The sequence below is a fragment of the Symsagittifera roscoffensis genome, chromosome 1, assembly GCF_963678635.1.
Source record: "Symsagittifera roscoffensis chromosome 1, txSymRosc1.1, whole genome shotgun sequence".
Lineage (NCBI taxonomy): Eukaryota > Metazoa > Xenacoelomorpha > Acoela > Convolutidae > Symsagittifera > Symsagittifera roscoffensis.
Genome location: NC_087062.1, coordinates 41,455,429 through 41,473,358, shown reverse-complemented (window position 1 = coordinate 41,473,358; position 17,930 = coordinate 41,455,429). Strand labels below are relative to the sequence as shown.

Genomic DNA, 17,930 nt, shown 5'->3' with positions numbered 1-17,930 from the left:
TGTGTGAGGGGCGAAATGTGCCACTAGATTTAAGAGAGGCGAAATGTGTGTGAGGCGAAACGTGGGACATTCCATCGGTCGACATGTTTGAAATCAGAGGAGTAATAAATAACTAATTTTATATTATTTTAATTAATTTCAATTAAAATGATGAAAACCTAACTACTGTAGTTATTCAAGTTATTTTAAAATTAAATTCGAAACTATTTAAATGACTTTCTAGCAGCCTTCTGCAGATGATGTCGACTCTCTCCCAAGATGTTCGTTTTGATCAATGACATCTCTCTTTAGCCAGTGACAAGAGAACTTCTCGAATCAATAAATCCAGTCGAAGTCTCAAAATTATTTCGATGACTTCTCTGCAGTCCGACAAAACAGCTCGGACCGCTGAACAAACTCTCGACTTTCTCCAACGACACTCCTTTAGTTTCGGGCAGGAAGAGAAAAATGTACAAAATAACCAAAATGTTGAATCCAGCGGTCATCGCAAAGAAATATTTCGGCGTCATTGCCGTTGACAAGGTTATAAAAGTAAACGACAGAAACAAGTTTGTAACCCAATTACAAGTAGTTGAAATGCCCCCACCTACACCTCGACCCCATATTGGGTAAATTTCGGCGTTTACGACCCAAGGGACTGCTCCCATGCCAGTAGCGAATCCGGCAAGGAAAAGCACCATGGATACTAAAGTCATTAAGGCGTACCTAGACGGACAGTACTCATGAGTCCACATTAAATCGAGGGTAGTCAAATCTGATTGATTGGAACAGAGACCGATTGAAGAGAAATCGTCCTCTGAAATGACAAAAATATCGATGAGAAATTAAATTATTTCATATCATATGCTTCCTTACCCTCCCAATGCAAAACATTTCGAAGACCGAACAAAGGGTTAAAGCAATATTCTAATTATTATTTTAAGGGTTCATTGATATAATAAATTGTGGGACTTCAAATGATCATTTACCCAGTGAAATCAATATTTTTCGTTGAAATTAATGGTTCAATTTCAAAAAATGTAATTTTTAGAAGCCGCTCTTAACCATTTTTGCGGTAAGGCAGACAAGCGGAAACTGAAAAAGATCCTCCTCCGTCTTCGTGGAAACAGAATCCACAGTCCGACTTGGTTATACAAGATGAACATGTAGATGCATCGAAACATGGCGAGTCTTCAGGTGGGATTCGAGGAATAGCTATGGAGGGGTCGTCTGTTTCCATGGCAACATAGCTGAGAGACAGACATAGGAGTCCAAACGCGGCCACAAGTTGAGTTCCCATCGTCAGCCTCCTTCTTCCCAGCTAAAAAAGAGGGCATTAATGACAATAGTAATTTCGTAATAATTCTTCAAAGATTTTGGAAAAAAAAATTGGACGCTTTGCATTCTGCGTAATTTTTTGTACCATATGGTGATATTTATCAAGGTACCATAGGATCCGAGAAAAGTGAGAAAAATGGAGCCTTAAAAATATACAATCATCTGATCGTTATTTCGTTTTTTTCTGAGAAAAAATTATAACAGCAACCTAAGGTATCTCGTTTTTAAGCGAAAACGGCAACGTCAACGACTTGCAATTTTTACTTGCTCCTCTTTGCTAAGCGATGAAATAAATTTGGAAGCCACTGTTTGGCTTCAGAATATGGCTTCCGCTTCAAAATCGAGCGATCTAATTGGCCCTTACCTTTTCGATGAGACTCATCCCAACTAGTGTGAAAATGAAATTGGCAGCAGAAGGGACGATGGCCAGCCAGATGGCCTTATCGGCACTGCCTACTCCAGCTGAGAGTAGGATGGAAGCACTGTAGTACATGAAGGTGTTGATACCACACAGCTGCTGGAATATCTGCAGCATACAACCAGCTAAAAACGAAAAAAACCCAAGCTTACCCTTTGAACAATTTTTGTTGTTTCTAAAATTAGCTTATTACAAATTATAGAAAATGTTATATTTTTGAAGAAAATATAAACTGATTGTGGCCCAAAATTAGAGCGAATGTGCAAAATAAGCTTTAAATTAGTGTATGTCAAATTGAAATATCAAATTAGAGTCACTTATAAGAGCTCTTCTTGTGGCCTTGTTTGAAACCATGATTTTCAGCTTGTCAATTGTGGGCGGTTCCTTCTCCAGAGCCTCCTTGTAAGCAATGAGATCGTCCATTTCCTAAAAACCAACAGCTAAGACAAAATAGGTCAGAGAAAAACTCTAATTTAGAGTTTAGGCATCGCGTTACCGCCAGATATATTCGCTGTCACATTTTTGAGTTAAAAACATCCTTAAAAATGACCTACAAATTTTACAAACTATTTTTCTAAAATCATCCGTTGTCGTTTACTACAAAACAGTAGCAAATCGACATATAATTCAGAAAAGAAATTCTTGGTGGCGACGCATATAAACTCGTTCAATTTCACTGCAAATTTTCTCTTTTTACCGCGCTATAACGGGGGACACTGGAGCGCAATATTATTTTGAATTTCGAGAGGACATTTTTATGGCCGAACATAGGATCTTAAAGCTTCCTCTTGATGGTTTCCCATGTCAAAATTTTCGGCCAGATTAAGGCAAGATTTTAGCTGCTTGACGGGGTTTTTTAGACGATTGAACTCACAGTTTTGTTTGAAAATCAGCGGTTTTTAACAAATATTTGTGCAGCTTTTGAGTGGTTATTTTTCAAAAATTGGTGAAAAACCGCGCAAGATTTGAAAGGTTTCTGAGCGGTTAATTAGAAAAACCGCTTGAAACTCATTCAAAACCTTGCGCGGTTTTTTGAGCTGTGTTTCTGAAAAGACGTTCAAAAACCGTTTGAATCTTGCGCGGTTAATTCAAAAAACAGTTCAAAATTTGCGTGAATGTTGAAAAGAAACCGTTCAAAAACAGCTCAATAATTGTGAGCAACCGCTCAAGCTGCTCGTTTTTAACAAAATTTTTGTCTGAAAATTTTTGTCGCAATTGTCTGAAAAAAACGCTAAGCCGCTCAAACTTTGCTTTAAATTAGCCAACAAATCTCGCCTTGGGCAGGCAAGGTTCTCTTCCAAAATCTTCAAGCTGCAGTTTTTTTACGCTCATTAACAATTGGCTACTTGAAAATTTTTGAATAGCTTAATTTAACGTTTGTAAATGTTCAATCACATTTTTTTCAATTAGCAAACAAGAAAGAGAAAATTATTTCTGTACTGAGTTTTATTTCGTTTAAACTACACAAAATTTGAGGAACACAACATTATATTAGGAAAGCTAGCTGAAAAAAAACTCAAGTTGACACTGCAAAACGAAAGTTTCGTCCAAAATTTCTGAACAAAATATCGAAAACTATGACTGTATGACTTTCGGATTTGATAGCATTTCAGGCTTGTTTTGTTCTCCTTTCTTATGTCCAAACGCCAAACTGGAAAAACTCGAAAAGTGGAAAAGCTATAACTACGTTAAACTGGAAAAATTCTCTGATTACTTGCTCAAAAAACAGTTCGAAACTGTCGCAAGAAATGAGCGAATTTTCAGCATGATTTGAGCGGCTTAAGAAGTTTTTTAAAGCTCCAACTTCTTTGATAGCTCAAACTATTCAAATCTTACTGGGAAATCACTCACAGAGTTAAAAACTTGAGCACTTTTTGAGCGGGTTTTGACCCGGGTTGCTTTTTGGCTCTGCCCACTCTGACTGTTTAACCCAGCAAAAGTTGGTCGCAACATGAAGGTAGCTCATTGATCTCTGGAAATTACCCTAATTAGAACTAACTAACTACTATTTTGCTTCTACGCTATGCTCGATTCGAAAACAATCTTTTGCGTCATAGATCAATTCTTGTCCTGTATAAGGTTCCATTGATACCAATCGATGATTTTCGTTTTTCGTATTCAAAAATGATGCAATTATAACTTATTATACTCAATTATGCTGAAGCCAAACATGTCTCAAAATAAATTTGCAAAATTCAGTTTTTGAACAAAAACGGAAATGGTTTTGATAATCTCAGCTCTTGCTTAAAATAAATTATAATCTATAATATCCAGTAAATTCACTGTCAATCTAAAAAAATTGCATATTTCATTACATTTTTTGACATTGAAGGAATAGATTGATTACATTCTGAAAAAATACATTATAATGGATTATAACGATTGATAATACGTAAAAAAATCAAAATTGTTGCAGCGAGGCCGCTTCGTGTGCTAAACTCATAGCTCACACGATTTCTAAACCTACTCTCGCTCACTTGTTTTTTGCAAAAAGGTCTCTCTCAGACATTTAACACCCTATTTCTCATTTTTAACGTCAAAACAAACATTACAAATTTGCCCCAATTTCTCACGTTTATCCGTTCTTCCAACGGATATGTGTAAAGCGGTAAACTTGCGGGGATTAGTAAATAGAGGACGAAGTAAGGGGGGGGGGAGTGCCCCAAATACGAAAGGTACGAGAAAGAGTTGTGAAGAAAAAAGAATAAAATAATTGCAATAAATTTTTGTGGTAGCCAAAAGTAAATCTCAATTTAACACTGACAGTAACTTACCCCAAGCTCGATGACTTCTAACTTACTCGATTTCTAGACATATCCACATGTTCTTACTTTTTGCAAACCGATATGCTTCTCACAATCAACAAACCCCCTTCTCATTTTCAACATCAAAATTGAACAAATTAAATTTACCTCAGGTCACCACATTAAATCCCTAATACATTCCCCCAGACCAACCCCCAGCCCCAACCCCAATATTTAGTGCCATACTAAGCCAATTTTAATCTAAAATTTAAAATTTTCATGGAGACAGACCATGAAAATCCATTATGATCGATCATGATCCCTCAATTCCCAATGCCGTATCTTGGTGTCGTGTCTGTGGCTTGTTTAAGCCAGATGTAACCCGTTATCTTATTTTTTAAACCTCTGCAAATTTTTCGGTCGAATTTACAAAAAAAAATCAAACCTGAACGATATCAAAAATAATCAAGGAAAGCGACTACAATCTCGCAGATAAGTAAGATTTTTAGTTTCATTATTGAAAAAAATATTGCACCTTGTACAGCATTGTTATAACCAGACATAATCATTGGTATGCGGCTAGATAGCTTCTATCTCAAAAAAACTGTGTTTGAAATTTTTGGAATGTTTGTTCATGTCATAGGCTTATCTTACCATTTGAAAACAAAAAACACAAGTCTGACGCCATACAAAACAATACTTTTGTTTTTGAATGATTTGTGTGAAATATTGCGTCTAGAAAATGCTATAAGCAAAAACAAAACAATTTTGCAGGCATAAAAATGTTTGTTTGAGCAGTAAATTGACTTTGCGTCAAAGAAAATTTTTCAAAAACTTGGCTGATTTCCTGAATTCTTTGGAATGGTATCTAAAAGCAGGTGTGCAGGCCTGCTATTCAAGGATGTTCTATCCTATGCTCTCTGGCTGGGCTCCTCCCCCCTGGATTGCTTATTATTCTAGCCTAAATTATAATTCTCACCTAAGATCGTCAAATTTCTTGCGAAAATAGTTATACTTTGAAAAATTAGTTAGAAAACAGTTCGAATGTAAATAATGGATAGTTAAGTAAAAATGATTTAAGCAGTTAATGAACAACTGTCTTCAGTACCAATAGAGATGGGTCAATACCTAAACTTTATATTCAAACAAACACTTCATTTGCCTGTAGTCCGCGCCTAGAGTGCTGATTGATTTGTCTATTTGATGCATCTCAATGTATTGGGTCATCAGTAAGATTAAATTAAGAAGTTCACACTCATTATCGATATGGTCTCCTGGAATGTCATCTTCACTAAAATTGTGGATCTGGTAAGGTGAATGATAATCGATATTTCGCTTATTTCAATTTTCGACCGGTCATGCAATTCAGTACTTCATTGTAATTTGACATATGCCTGAATTCTTGTTGGGATTTATATCATTGGAATTGTTGTCTACACTTGACCTACAGCTATAGTTATGAGAATTTCTGTTTGCATTTTTTCTGATATTAAGTTATGCATAGTTTTGCTCCTGTTGATCTTTAAATTTAAAGCAATAACTTATCTTATGGCCTGACATGCATCAGGATTTGCAAAACCTTGGGTTGTCATGTTTGTTTCTATGTTCATGTGGATTATAAGATGCGTTTTTAATGATCGCTTATAAGTCCTGTTAATTCTTTAAGTTGAATTTTTATTCCCTCTATTTCCAATTTATTATCTACGCTATATCCAATAAACTCACTACTTGCTGACAATTTTTTTTAAAGCTATGTGATCTTTTAATTGTTGCCAAATTGCGGGTGGATTCTCAATTAGGAATTGATGTGGCTAGAACACACACAAAAAATTCGCACAAAAAGTTCCATTTTCTTTAGTGTTCTTTAATCATTTTTGAAAGATGGATTAGGCAATGTTCAATCTACCAGGGTGGCTAACCTTTTTATGTAACTTTTGATAAACTCATCCTGTTATCTTTTATGTTTTACGTTTCTATCCGTCCTCTATAATGATGTTTATCATCACTTAATCTATTTCTAAACTGATCTCTTATATCGTTCCAAGATAAACCTGCTGCTAATCCCTGATACCATTGAGCAGCTGGACCTCTTAATATTGAACCAAATAAAGTTCTCTGTCTGTCATCATATTCGTCCTGATTGTCACCTGGGCTTGCTGGTCTTGTAAAAAACCTTTTGCATCTTCATTCGGATCCAAGCCGGTAAATTTTTTGCGAACTAAATCTGGATATGCGACTACGTTTATCATTTTTTTTATTTCACCTGGAGCTTATGAATAGTATATAAAATTTTTGATGTAATGTTTGCTGCTCAAATAAAATTATTTAAGATTTCTGAAGTTTATTGAGTTTTTGAGTTTGATGAATATAGTTTTATATTGGATATATCAATATATATCAAAAAGGCTATGGAGTTGGTTAAGCTTTTTTAAAAAGAAAACATTTCTGATGGTTTGCTGCGGGAAAAAATGGTCAATTCGTGGTTGTTTCTGTTTGATTGTTTGGAAAAAAAAATTAAATGATGTTTTTACTTATATTTTCCAAAATTTTGACTTGGGACGCAAAATTTCTGTCTCTGAATTTTAAAACACCAATTCTAAAACGTATGTTTCAGCCTTAGCAGCCAAGTTTTAAAATTAGTTTGGTTGGTTTTAACACCGTTAGTTTTCTCTTAAAAGTCAAAACTCGACGTTCGAAGCTCAATTTTGAGACCATAAACCTATTTTTTGTGTTCTAAAACCTGAAAATAACAAAAAAAAGTACAATTTAAGGGCAGGTTTCTGATTGTTGGCATCCAAATTTGGGTTTTTCTAATTCAGCTTTTGCTATTTCACCCAAATCAATTTGAAAATTTTTCAAATATTGACCGGAAACTACATTCAGTTTAGCTGAAAAATTTGACCCTATAACTGAAACCTAGACTGAAATCTACAACTTTGGTAAAAATCAATTTTCTAGTGCTTAAGCTATCATATGAAACCTATTTTATCAATGTTTTAGCTGTGTTGGTGTCTTAGCTTTAGTTTTTGTTGTAAAACCTAATATTTTGGTGCTGAAAATAAGACGTGGTCTTTGGTGCTATGTGGTTATTGTTTAAGAACGGTTTTAGTGCGTTATTTTATAGTTCATTCGTTGTTCATTCGTTATAGTTCATATAAAAACACTCAAATTCGTTCTTTCCTATTTGGTTTTTGTTAAGTCCTCCCCTAGTTTTAGTAGTTTATAGCTTTACTGATGAATCCCTGAGGTGTAAGTTACGTTAGGGTTGGTAAAGATAAAAATAAGTTTAAGGAAAGTTGAGAAAAAGCCTCGACAAATGATGAAGGATTAGAATAAATAGCAACAAAGTTAAATGTTGTGTTTCTTACGTGATGAAGATTTCAATTTAGCATACAGTTCAGGGTACTCTTAGACTGCATATATAACCACTTAACCCTCTCGAAAAAAAATGAAGACATATAATAAATTTTTGAGCATTTTGGATGATTGAGGATTTAGATAAATAAAGTGATAAAAACTTTAAACTGAAGTTTTGGCATGTATTTAGTGGATTACTGGACAAAAAGGGTAAACCTACCAGCGGACTTAGGCAAAGAACGACTCTTTCAGAAATTTTTCATAGTGTTATAAAATTAATTGATAGTTGAGTTCGTGTGCTAATTTCAGCCAGAAAGCCGTCTAATATATGGTCGAGATGGAAGAGTATCGAGGGTGACTGTTAGCGTAGGGGGTACTTTTTGCAAGAGCGGTAGAAGACAATCAAATTCTGTTTCTTTTGAAAGACACCCTATGTCTCTAGCTTTTTGAGGTTGAAAACTAATCTGACAAATACTCAGAGATGCAAATTTGTTGGAAAAAGGAGTTTCTTAAGGAGTAGTTCTCTGCTGCGGTAGCATCAAACTTGTTGTTGGTTGATTGCTTAGTAATCTAGCCTAAATTGTAAGTCTCATCTAAGATCGTCAATTTTCTTGGCAATAGTTATAGTTTAAAATTTGTGTTAGAAAAAAGTTTGAATTTATATAATGAATAGGTAAATAAAAATGATATGGTTTTGCTGAACAACAAGGGTTTTGCTGAACAACTGTCTTCTGTACCAATAGAGATGGGTTCACTACCTAGTTTTTACATTTAAACTAACACTTCATTGGCCTGTAGTCCGCGCCTAGATTGCAGATTGATTTGTCTATTTAATGCATCTCAATGTATTGGGTCATCAGTAAGTTTAAAGTAAGAAGTTCACACTCATTATCAATATGGTCTCCTGGTATGTTATCTTCACTAAAATTGTGGATCTGGTAAGGTGAATGATAATCGATATTTCGGTTGAAAGCTTTTTCAATTTTCGACCTGTCATGCAATTCAGTACGTCATTGTAATTTGACATATGCCTGATTTCTTGTTGGGATTTATTTCATTGAAATTGTTGTCTACTCTTGACCTACAGCTATAGTTATGAGAATTTCTGTTTGCATTTTTTCTGATATTAACTTATGCATAGTTTTGCTCCTGTTGATCTTTAAATTTAAATCAATAACTTATCTTATGGCCTGACATGCATCAGGATTTGCAAAACCATGGGTTTTGTCATGTTTGTTTCTATATTCATGTGGATTATAAGATGCGTTTTTTTATGATCGCTTATAAGTTCTGTTAATTCTTTAAGTTGAAGTTTTATTCCCTCTATTTCCAATTTATTATCTACGCTAGTGGATGCTGTTCCAATAAACTCACTACTTGCTGAAACATGCCTTTGGAATGTTTATGTTGCTTATGTACCTCGGAAAAATTCAAATGAAAACACTTCAAGGGATTGGCAAGATTTTCAAATGACTGGAGCTGGGTTTCTTTAATACCAATCTATATACCTGGTTCAAATCTTGCTCCTTCCTTATTTTCTCTAGCACTCTTTCTGCCGGCTGGGAGGAGTCTTTCTTCACTATGAGCCAGGTGGGGGACTCAGGCATGAAAAGAAAACAGACCAGCTGAATGAAGGCAGGCACACCTAACAACAAGAATTAGAACAGTTAAAAATTATGAAACCATCCTGGAGGTAATTCTGGAAATGCTCGAAAAGTAACTTTTCAGCAGAAAAAATATGCCATTTTACAGTGGAAGTTGCGGCAACAAGAAACTAAAGGTAAGATGTTCGAGGCGCACCATGATCGCAGCTCGTTGCTTGAGGGTGAGGCAACATTTTGCAGCCCAAAAAAGACCAAAAAGTGGCATGTATTTTTGAGCAGGGGAGCAACAGCAGTTCTCCGTGAAGAGCTGAGCAGCTCGCATGTTGGCCCTTTCCCTTGTGAATAAATAATCTTAAACTTTAAAAATATGGTCTAAAATGAACTGTGACTACCTGCTAACCCTAGCATGTATCTCCAGCCATTCTCCTTGTCACCGCTGAAGATGCCCGCAATCACACATGCTACCAGTTGACCCCCTGTGACCATGGCAGTGTTAGCAGCCACCAACTGACCCCTTAAGTGGGGAGGAGCCACCTCTGCTATGTACATGGGGGACGTCATACTGGCCATTCCCAGCCCAACTCCTGAAAACACGCGTCGATCAACCTCAAAAACAACAATTGATTTAAGAAACTCAATATTAAATTTTAGTAACCTTACTATGAAATAATAATTAAGACTTTGAGCAAGGTAGGTCAGTCGCTTAAGAAAGCGTTTTTGTAATTGAAATGAAGCTACTAGAAACTAAAAACTAAACGTCAAAAATAAACTCAAATTCAACTCACCAATGATAAGTCTGCCGATCAACAAAGTTTCCTTATGTTGCGCACAGGCCATGACGATAGCCCCGAGGAGGAAGAGGAAACTAGACAGAATAATGACTGGTCGGCGACCTACTACTTCGTTTAGAGCCCCTCCCACCAAGGCGAACAGGCCGGCCATGCCTACTGTAGACGCCACTATCGCCTCCTAAAATTATTAAACCGTTTGAACTAATTGAATGAGAGTTGATACTTGAATTAATTTATAATTCCGGCAATTAATTATATTGTATCTGAAATGTATTGCAAAATGTGTTAGTATTTAGAATGATTATTGAAAAGTTTTGCTCATATCTGAAGTATCCTTACAAATTTTGTTTAAGAACTAGATAGCATCGAATTATGTCAGCAGTTCGCTTTGAACAGCTGAGTAGTCTTCTTTATTTTGCTATTAAAAAACCTTGGCTTCAGGTGACTTACTTCCTTGCAGCACCCTTCCTTCCGGACATTTTTTGAAATCAGTTTTTGTAATTTGGATAGTGATGGGTGAAATTAGAAGGGCATACTTGCCAGACATCTGAGAGGTTGAAGTGGTCCTTGATGAGCACCATTGACCCGGAGACAACCCCGGTGTCATAGCCGAACAGGAAGCCACATATGCTGGTGAGAAACGACAACAGAAGCAGGAACAACCGCTCGTTCATGCCGATATAAACACACACTCGATTCAAATACTTTTTGCTATATTTAACAAAACTGAATTTTAAATAAACAATTATAACCTTTAAATTGGTGTCATTTAGGGATCCATTTTGAAATTTTGAACCCCAACAATGAAGTCGGGTCGGAAAAATATTGACATTACAGGTCAGTTATACTGAATTTACTTCTAATATGTATAATGATTACATTCGTGAATAATTGAAGTAAAACAAGCTTCTGTCAAATATTATGTAATTTGACTAGAATAGCAATAAAAGTAGCTACGCCTCTAGCCTACAGCCAATGAATTTTACCATTGATCCATTGAAAAGCTATTAGTTAGCCTCGTTTGTTGAAATTACAAGGTTGTTATTTCGAATGCGACCAAATCATGTTGTAAGGTACTTCATAAGTTCTTATTTGTAGCACTCAGTTTGCATTATCATGCTCTATATAGCAAATGATTTAGATGAGGTCAATGTCGACCCATTTTCAGTGCATGATATTAAGTTGTTGGTATGTAATGAGCTAGAAAATTCGATGCATATCATCGCATGAAACTGATGAAGCTACAGTGCTGACTGAAATCATCCGCAAAAAAATGAACAAGAACACAATTGGAAACTTTAAATACTTTTTTTTCTCAAAATGGGTTAGAAATAAATAAAAGAAAACAAAAGTGGAGTTGCTAAAATTTTTACAAAAAATTATCATAGGGTAATTTTTTTTTAGAAAATTCGGAATAAAATTTTAACATAAAATGAAATAATTATGGCTCCTTTTAGTCAGTCAAAAGCTACGCTGAAACAATTGATAAGCAGGTTATATCAAATTAAGTCAGTTAAACATCCCAACATACTTCTAGCAGAGTTTCATCACCAAAAACTTGCGCAAAACGATTAAAATTGGTTTTTAAGCAAAGTTTTGGATTCTACTTACTCAGAGGAACATGATCAAAGGAACATGACTATCAAACAAAAATATTTTCATTTATAAATTTTTTGAACAATATAGCCTTCTAAAATTTTGTAGTGCTGTGGTTTACTTTGATAAAATTTGCTCATCAATTGACAAAGTAGTTTCCGCGTAACTTTTGATTGACCAAAAGAAGCCGAAATTACTACTCCAAAATTGCTAAGTCTTCCCAGTCTGAGAAAACGATAGTTCAACACTGGCTTGATTTTGGTTTCGGGATTATACATTTTCAACGTTTTTTTTTGTCGTTTTCAGTACTTTTACTGGTGAGCGCTTTGTCTTTGATGCACTGCTTGTGCTTTTTACCAGGGGTTCTATACTTTGTGTCTTTTTCCGCTAACTTTGATTGTTGTTTCCAACTTTTTGTAAACTTCGTTTTTTCCTCTTTGTTTTTTGTCTTTCTTGTGTTTCCACGAACTTTGGCTGCTTTGGTGTCGTTGAGTTTTCTAAATCTAAACTTGATATTGATTTTTTTTGCGATTGTGGGACTCTCTCAACTTATCAAGACTGCTATCATAAAACTTGAATTGATATGAATTAACAATGATCAGAAACGGCATAAACGCGCTCTGCAATCTTTCATCGGAAACAAAAAATAGTGATTTTCACACTCTAAAACAATTTTTTAACACGGTCGACAGGTACCGACTTTGACAAAATTCAAATAAATTCATAAATTAAGGACTAACACTATCACCTTCCAACATAGCAACAACACTATAGCCTGCCGCACCACACTTCCCCTTCTTCGAAAACATTTTTGATCAACAGAAAATAAAAAATTTCAACAGTTGAAGTTTTTAAAATAAGTATCAGAGTTTCAGTTTTCACTTTTTCGGCGGTTCATTCTTCTTTCACCCCTCTTAAAAACTCTCATAAATCTCGCAGGTGGTACGGTGAGGACAAAAGCTCCTTACGTGAGACGGAATGGTCGCATCACTAGCAAGTCCCGAAGTTGACGATTCCGATACTTCTTTCATAGCATGACAAATGGGTTTACCGTAAAACTGTGTCTGCGTTTTACTACGGCTTGAAGTCCTTGATGAACAAAACCATTTACATCTTGGTCTGCTTATGTGTATGGTGTAGATGTCTGGGGACTGATTTTTTTGGACTTGAGTCCGGTGTTGACTTGACTATGGTCAAAGGGAAAGACTGCGGGGTGAGATTCGGAGCTATAACTGAATCCTCCTCCAAAGTAAATGGGACCAGGCCAGCCGGTTATATTACAATTTTGGGACTAGGTTGGATCGCTACTCTCCTGGTCTTGTTGGCCCGGCTGTTGTCCATCTTGACTGTGATCGGCGCGGATTTAGAGCAAAACGGTTGATCAATAGAAGATGATCTTGCCACTGGTGGATTGATTATCCCGATGGAGCTCGAAGAAGACCCAGTGAGGTCTAATATGGGGACTGCTGTCTGGAATGTCTGAACTGCTGTGCTAATTCTGGTTACAATCGTTTTAACTTTCCGGAACTTTCCTTGAGCTAAGGCCGAAACATACATCTTCGACGTTGCTATTAAACATTGGAGGGTGCTGGTAACTTTGGGCTGTGCAGTTCATCAGAAGATGATGATGTCGAAGTCCTACGTTGCCTCATTGCCCTGTTCCCAGAAACTCACTTGCAGGGTCCTTAGCGACCTTAAACTTGTTATTTTAACCTTAAGGAGAAATCATTTATCTAACGACTTTCCCTGACTCCTTAAAATAAATCGAAGAGTTGACTTCGATTTTTTTTAAAATCAAGGTAACGTTTAAATAAATTTTTCCCCGATTTCTGATTTGCTACCTTCCTGTAAGTTTCAATTGACTGCGGATTAGATAATTTTTGAAACATGTTTACTTTTGGGCTTAGAGGCAGACACGTCCGTCATATCTAATTAGAATCCGATTTTAGGCCGTTTCTGAGAGAGGCCACTAGAAGTTGATTATTGTTGTTAAAATATGTAGCGCCCGACATCCCTCTTCATGAGACACTTTCTTTTCCACATCAACCACTCATTCGCCGATTCAGCTAGTTGTTCGAGAGATCTGTAGTAAGGTTTGTCCGCGATTGATGAGCTGTCCAAATTGAACTTAGGTGACACGTTCCGACACTGGCAGCCTTTCGTCACTCTTTTAATAAGTGGTGTACAGTTACATGTCTCTCTTCTGTGATCTGCAGTCAAGAGGTCTCTTGCCATATGTCGCTCGTCTAAAATTAATTTAGTCTAAAACCTATCGGTCGCTTACGACCATTCAGTATTTGGCTCTCTGCGGAAATGGCACTCAAATGGAGATAAACCAGTAACAGATTTTTTGTTATTCGTATGTCTTCAATAAACTTTTTAGGGGCTGTTGAAATATATGGTGGATTTTTATCTAACTGTAAAGTCCTTAATTTTTTTAAATCATCTGAACTGTACGTTCTACCAAATCACATTCTTGATGGTCACCGGCGAATAAAAATTTTATCTTATTCTTTTCGATTTACAAAGTTGATCTGCCAACTTATTCTTAAAATCCGAATTTTGGTCAGTTTCAATGGCTTAGTTCTGTTTTGATTCTTTTTGCTGAGCCAAAAGGGTTGGTTTTTGTTTGATTTTAAAGGAATTAGAGTAACTCTGGCCTGAGTTAGAATTTGAAATTGAGGCTCCTAACAGGCTTTTCTGTTTTTGTGAGGTGGAAGCAGTTACATATCCTTTCTTTTGAAGAAGGGCAGAATTGAGGGTTTCCTTAGTTGAGTTACCTGGTCTAATACAAAGATCACGCTGTATATCTTTTAACCTCATTTTGGCGATAAAAAAAATGTCGCGTACGACTTCCTTCTCGTTTTCCACTGCCCAACGACATTGGGCTGCTTGGCCCGTCAATCTCAGAAAACAAGTATCCAGGCTTTTATGGTCGGTTTGTTGTGTGTTTTACAGGTTTGTTCTTTCGATAATATAAATCTTATCCTTTTTGAATAAGGTTTAGAAGTAGTTGTAGAAGTCTCGAAAGTTGATTCTTGCAATATCTACATAAGCGTGGCTCTGTAAGAATCTTTTCTTATCTTCTAATCCTAGCGAGAAAAATAACCGCGATTTGATTATTTGATCCGCTTCATGAAAAATTGATTTTTTTTCCAATTTTTGGGCTTTTTTCTTCTTTCCTCGTTGAGCTCGATGGTTTTGCGGATTTCGATTTGATGAATTGCAATACGGTCAGCTTGTTCCGTTGTGCTTTCTACTTCTCCTTTTCTTTCTCGTCGTGGCGGGGGCTCGTCAAAAACTTCTAACTGTTCGTTTAGTAGATTATTGACATTGAAAATTTCTCTTAGATTTACGGCTAAGAAAAATTGTCCGATCCACGATTGCCAGGGGAATAAAGGTTCCGTTATTGGTTTGGGCTAGTACGCTGGTATCCTTACGAGATCAGTTCGGCGCTCGCCGACGAAAAATCCTGGCTGCGCCATGTGGGATAACAACCGACAGAGTTACAATGATCATAAACGTGTTCTGCAACCTTTCATCGGAAACAAGAGAGAGTGATTTTCACACTCTAAAAAATTCGCTAACACGGTCGGCAGGTACCGACCTTGACACAATTCAATTTAAATCAGTACTCATTTACTTACACTATAACCTTCCATCATAGCATTAATACACATACATAAGGGGCGGTCCTCCAGCTGTACCGCAGCCAACAAATTGTAAACCAGAAGGTTACGTAGCCGCGTGGGTCTACAGTTCCAAACTTTCTAGGAACATAAGCCCCTTCTTATTCATAGCCGCAGTTGCTTACCGAAGTTTCGGATCCAGCCTTATGTCGAGATGTTGCTAGTATTTTCGTTTCTTGATGTTTCGTTGTTTCTTGTCAAAAGATTATTATCGGTTTAATTTTTTGGGAATTGAATAGATAACTGCAGCTTTCTTGTCTTTACAAGGGTTAGTTTTGCAAGCATTTTAGTCAATTTTGGTATTTGTAACGACACGTAACAAAAATTTTCATTCTTTTTTCTGTCGTTTGAAAATTTGAAGAAAAAAAAGAAGTGGAAAAAAATCGATTTAAATCGATTTAAAATCGATTTGGATCGATTTCGTTTTAGGTCAGATTTAAGATCCATTCAAATCGATTTGAAATTGACTGGAATCGATTTTTTTAGCGTTGAAATTAAATCGATTTAAATCGATTTAAAATCGATCCAAATCGATCTGAATTTTTTTGTTTTGATTAACTTACTTTTTTACAACTTAAATCTATTTCAATCTAATCTGCATACTTTTTTCATACTAAAATCGATCGAAATCCATTTTTGTCAGTGCGCGGATGCTTTAAGCCACTCAGATGTGAGATCTCAACATACGTCCAGTCACTGAATGCGCTTTAATAATACGGTTTTAGCTGCAGTTCATTTCTATTTAAAAAAGTAAATAAAAAAATAAGTATAGAAAGAAAATCACGGTAAAGTCTTGCTAGGACAAGGCCGATGTGAAGCCAGGAAATGTCGAGACAGGATTTCAACGTTTACATCTAGACAGGATTTTACGGTAGTTGATCTTTGAGTTATCGAGACACCTAAAACTATTCAGATCTGGTGCACAAATATATCATCGAGGCAGGTGGCACACATGATTAGATGCAGACCGATGAACGACAAAAACAAAACCTAATTTAGGGAGAAGACAAAACTCTCCACATTAGAAAAACATCAGAAACTGACTGCAACTTGATACCGAACGTGACAGACTTCGAAACTAGATAATTAACTTTAGATATTAGTAAATAGGTTATAGGTATTAACAGGTATTCAAGTATACAATGCAAACGTTAAACAATCATATGGTACAAATCAACTAAGGCAGAGAAAAACATGAAAAATTTCTGCAAATTATTAGAAAACGAGTTTAAGATGGCTGAACATCACCAATTTTAAAGTTTGAACACTACTTTTGTATTTCACAAAAACTAATAGAAAAGACTGGCACTCAGTAAAAAGAGAAAACAAAAGATTATAAAGGATTTTTATTGTCAGTCTCCAAAAATTAATTATTATGGCAACTAAACTTTGCTCAATCTATTAAACACGATTGATAAGATTAAGATGTCTAAATTTAATAAGAGCTTCTTACAGAATACCGCAAAAAAATTTCGAGAAAATTGTATTTGATTTGCTACCTTAGAAAAAGGATGCTGGCAAAATTACAAAAACGTTGCTTTGGTAAAAAAAAAGTTATGATACAACAAAACATATGGGTGAGATACACCACAGTTACAGTTATCATCAGGTGCACTGCTTTAAGTGATTGAGCTACTCTCTGCTATACTTTCAAAAGCTCTTTTATATACCAAACTGAAGCTTATCAGATCTAAATTTTTGAAAAATTTTTTACATTCAAAAGGCCGGTTAAACATTTCTGTGGTCGACCACAGAAGTAAGTTAAGAAACACATTTTATTCTCTCTGAATATCCTTATGCAAACAATTCAAAATTTCTATCACAGCAATTTCTCTGTTTGGATATAGACAATGTTTTCTGAGTTAGCTATGCAAGAAAAAGTATGCACTATGTTTCAGGGATCTTAACAATCCCGCCTTTCAAGAAAAGGGGACGGATTGTTCAGTAGATAAAATCAGCGAGGTTTAGACCAATCAGAATGCAGCAAAAATACAATTTAAAATAGAACTCTCTAGTGTTAACTTACTACTTTAACTTATAGGACTGGAAAGTCTTTAGTAGATACCCATGGGTATTTTTCTGTTATTCGGACAGAAATTACCGAAACATTGATTGAGCTACTATGTTTAAAGTTTAATTTGTTAAAATTTCATCCAATCAGAATCGAGCATTATTCAATTTTCAAAATCGCTATAAATCAAATTTGGGACGCATAAAAGAAAAGAACTACTACTTTGATCAAGTTGTGCATATTTGCGGTGACTTGGTCTCATCTTGAATTTTTTCTGAAAAAAAGCTACGTAGTTTATACCATCTACTACAATCAGTTCAAAGTTGATATCTCAACCAGTGCCTAGGTTTTGGCTAACGCGCTCAAAATCTCTGCAATACATTAGTTCTTCTTTGACGCTACC

At 35.8% G+C, this 17,930-nt stretch overlaps 1 protein-coding gene across 2 annotated transcripts; it reads right to left on the bottom strand.

Annotated features, from left to right (window-relative positions):
• Nucleotides 1-170: 170 nt before the first annotated feature.
• Nucleotides 171-11,132, bottom strand: LOC134856739 (proton myo-inositol cotransporter-like). Of its 2 annotated transcripts, none has more exons than XM_063873011.1 (8): nucleotides 10,768-11,132; nucleotides 10,226-10,409; nucleotides 9,833-10,024; nucleotides 9,345-9,481; nucleotides 2,053-2,161; nucleotides 1,682-1,860; nucleotides 1,045-1,300; nucleotides 171-796 (listed from the first exon to the last, which is right to left on the bottom strand). In XM_063873011.1, the coding sequence occupies exons 1-8, from the start codon at nucleotides 10,903-10,905 to the stop codon at nucleotides 288-290; spliced, it is 1,704 nt and encodes a 567-aa protein (XP_063729081.1). In that variant the 5' UTR covers nucleotides 10,906-11,132; the 3' UTR covers nucleotides 171-287. The 2 variants fall into 2 exon arrangements, with proteins under 2 accessions (XP_063729081.1, XP_063729082.1); XM_063873012.1 differs by having other exon boundaries at nucleotides 10,772-10,884.
• Nucleotides 11,133-17,930: the final 6,798 nt, after the last annotated feature.

Excerpts from the sequence above, each read along its gene's own strand:
- LOC134856739 (XM_063873011.1), bottom strand. The coding sequence starts at position 10,905 with ATGAACGAGCGGTTGTTCCTGCTTCTGTTGTCGTTTCTCACCAGCATA. Across the intron at positions 10,410-10,767 it reads ACCTCTCAGATGTCTGGCAA|GAGGCGATAGTGGCGTCTAC; the intron begins GTATGCCCTTCT and ends TAATAATTTTAG. Across the intron at positions 9,482-9,832 it reads ATACATGCTAGGGTTAGCAG|GTGTGCCTGCCTTCATTCAG; the intron begins GTAGTCACAGTT and ends TCTTGTTGTTAG.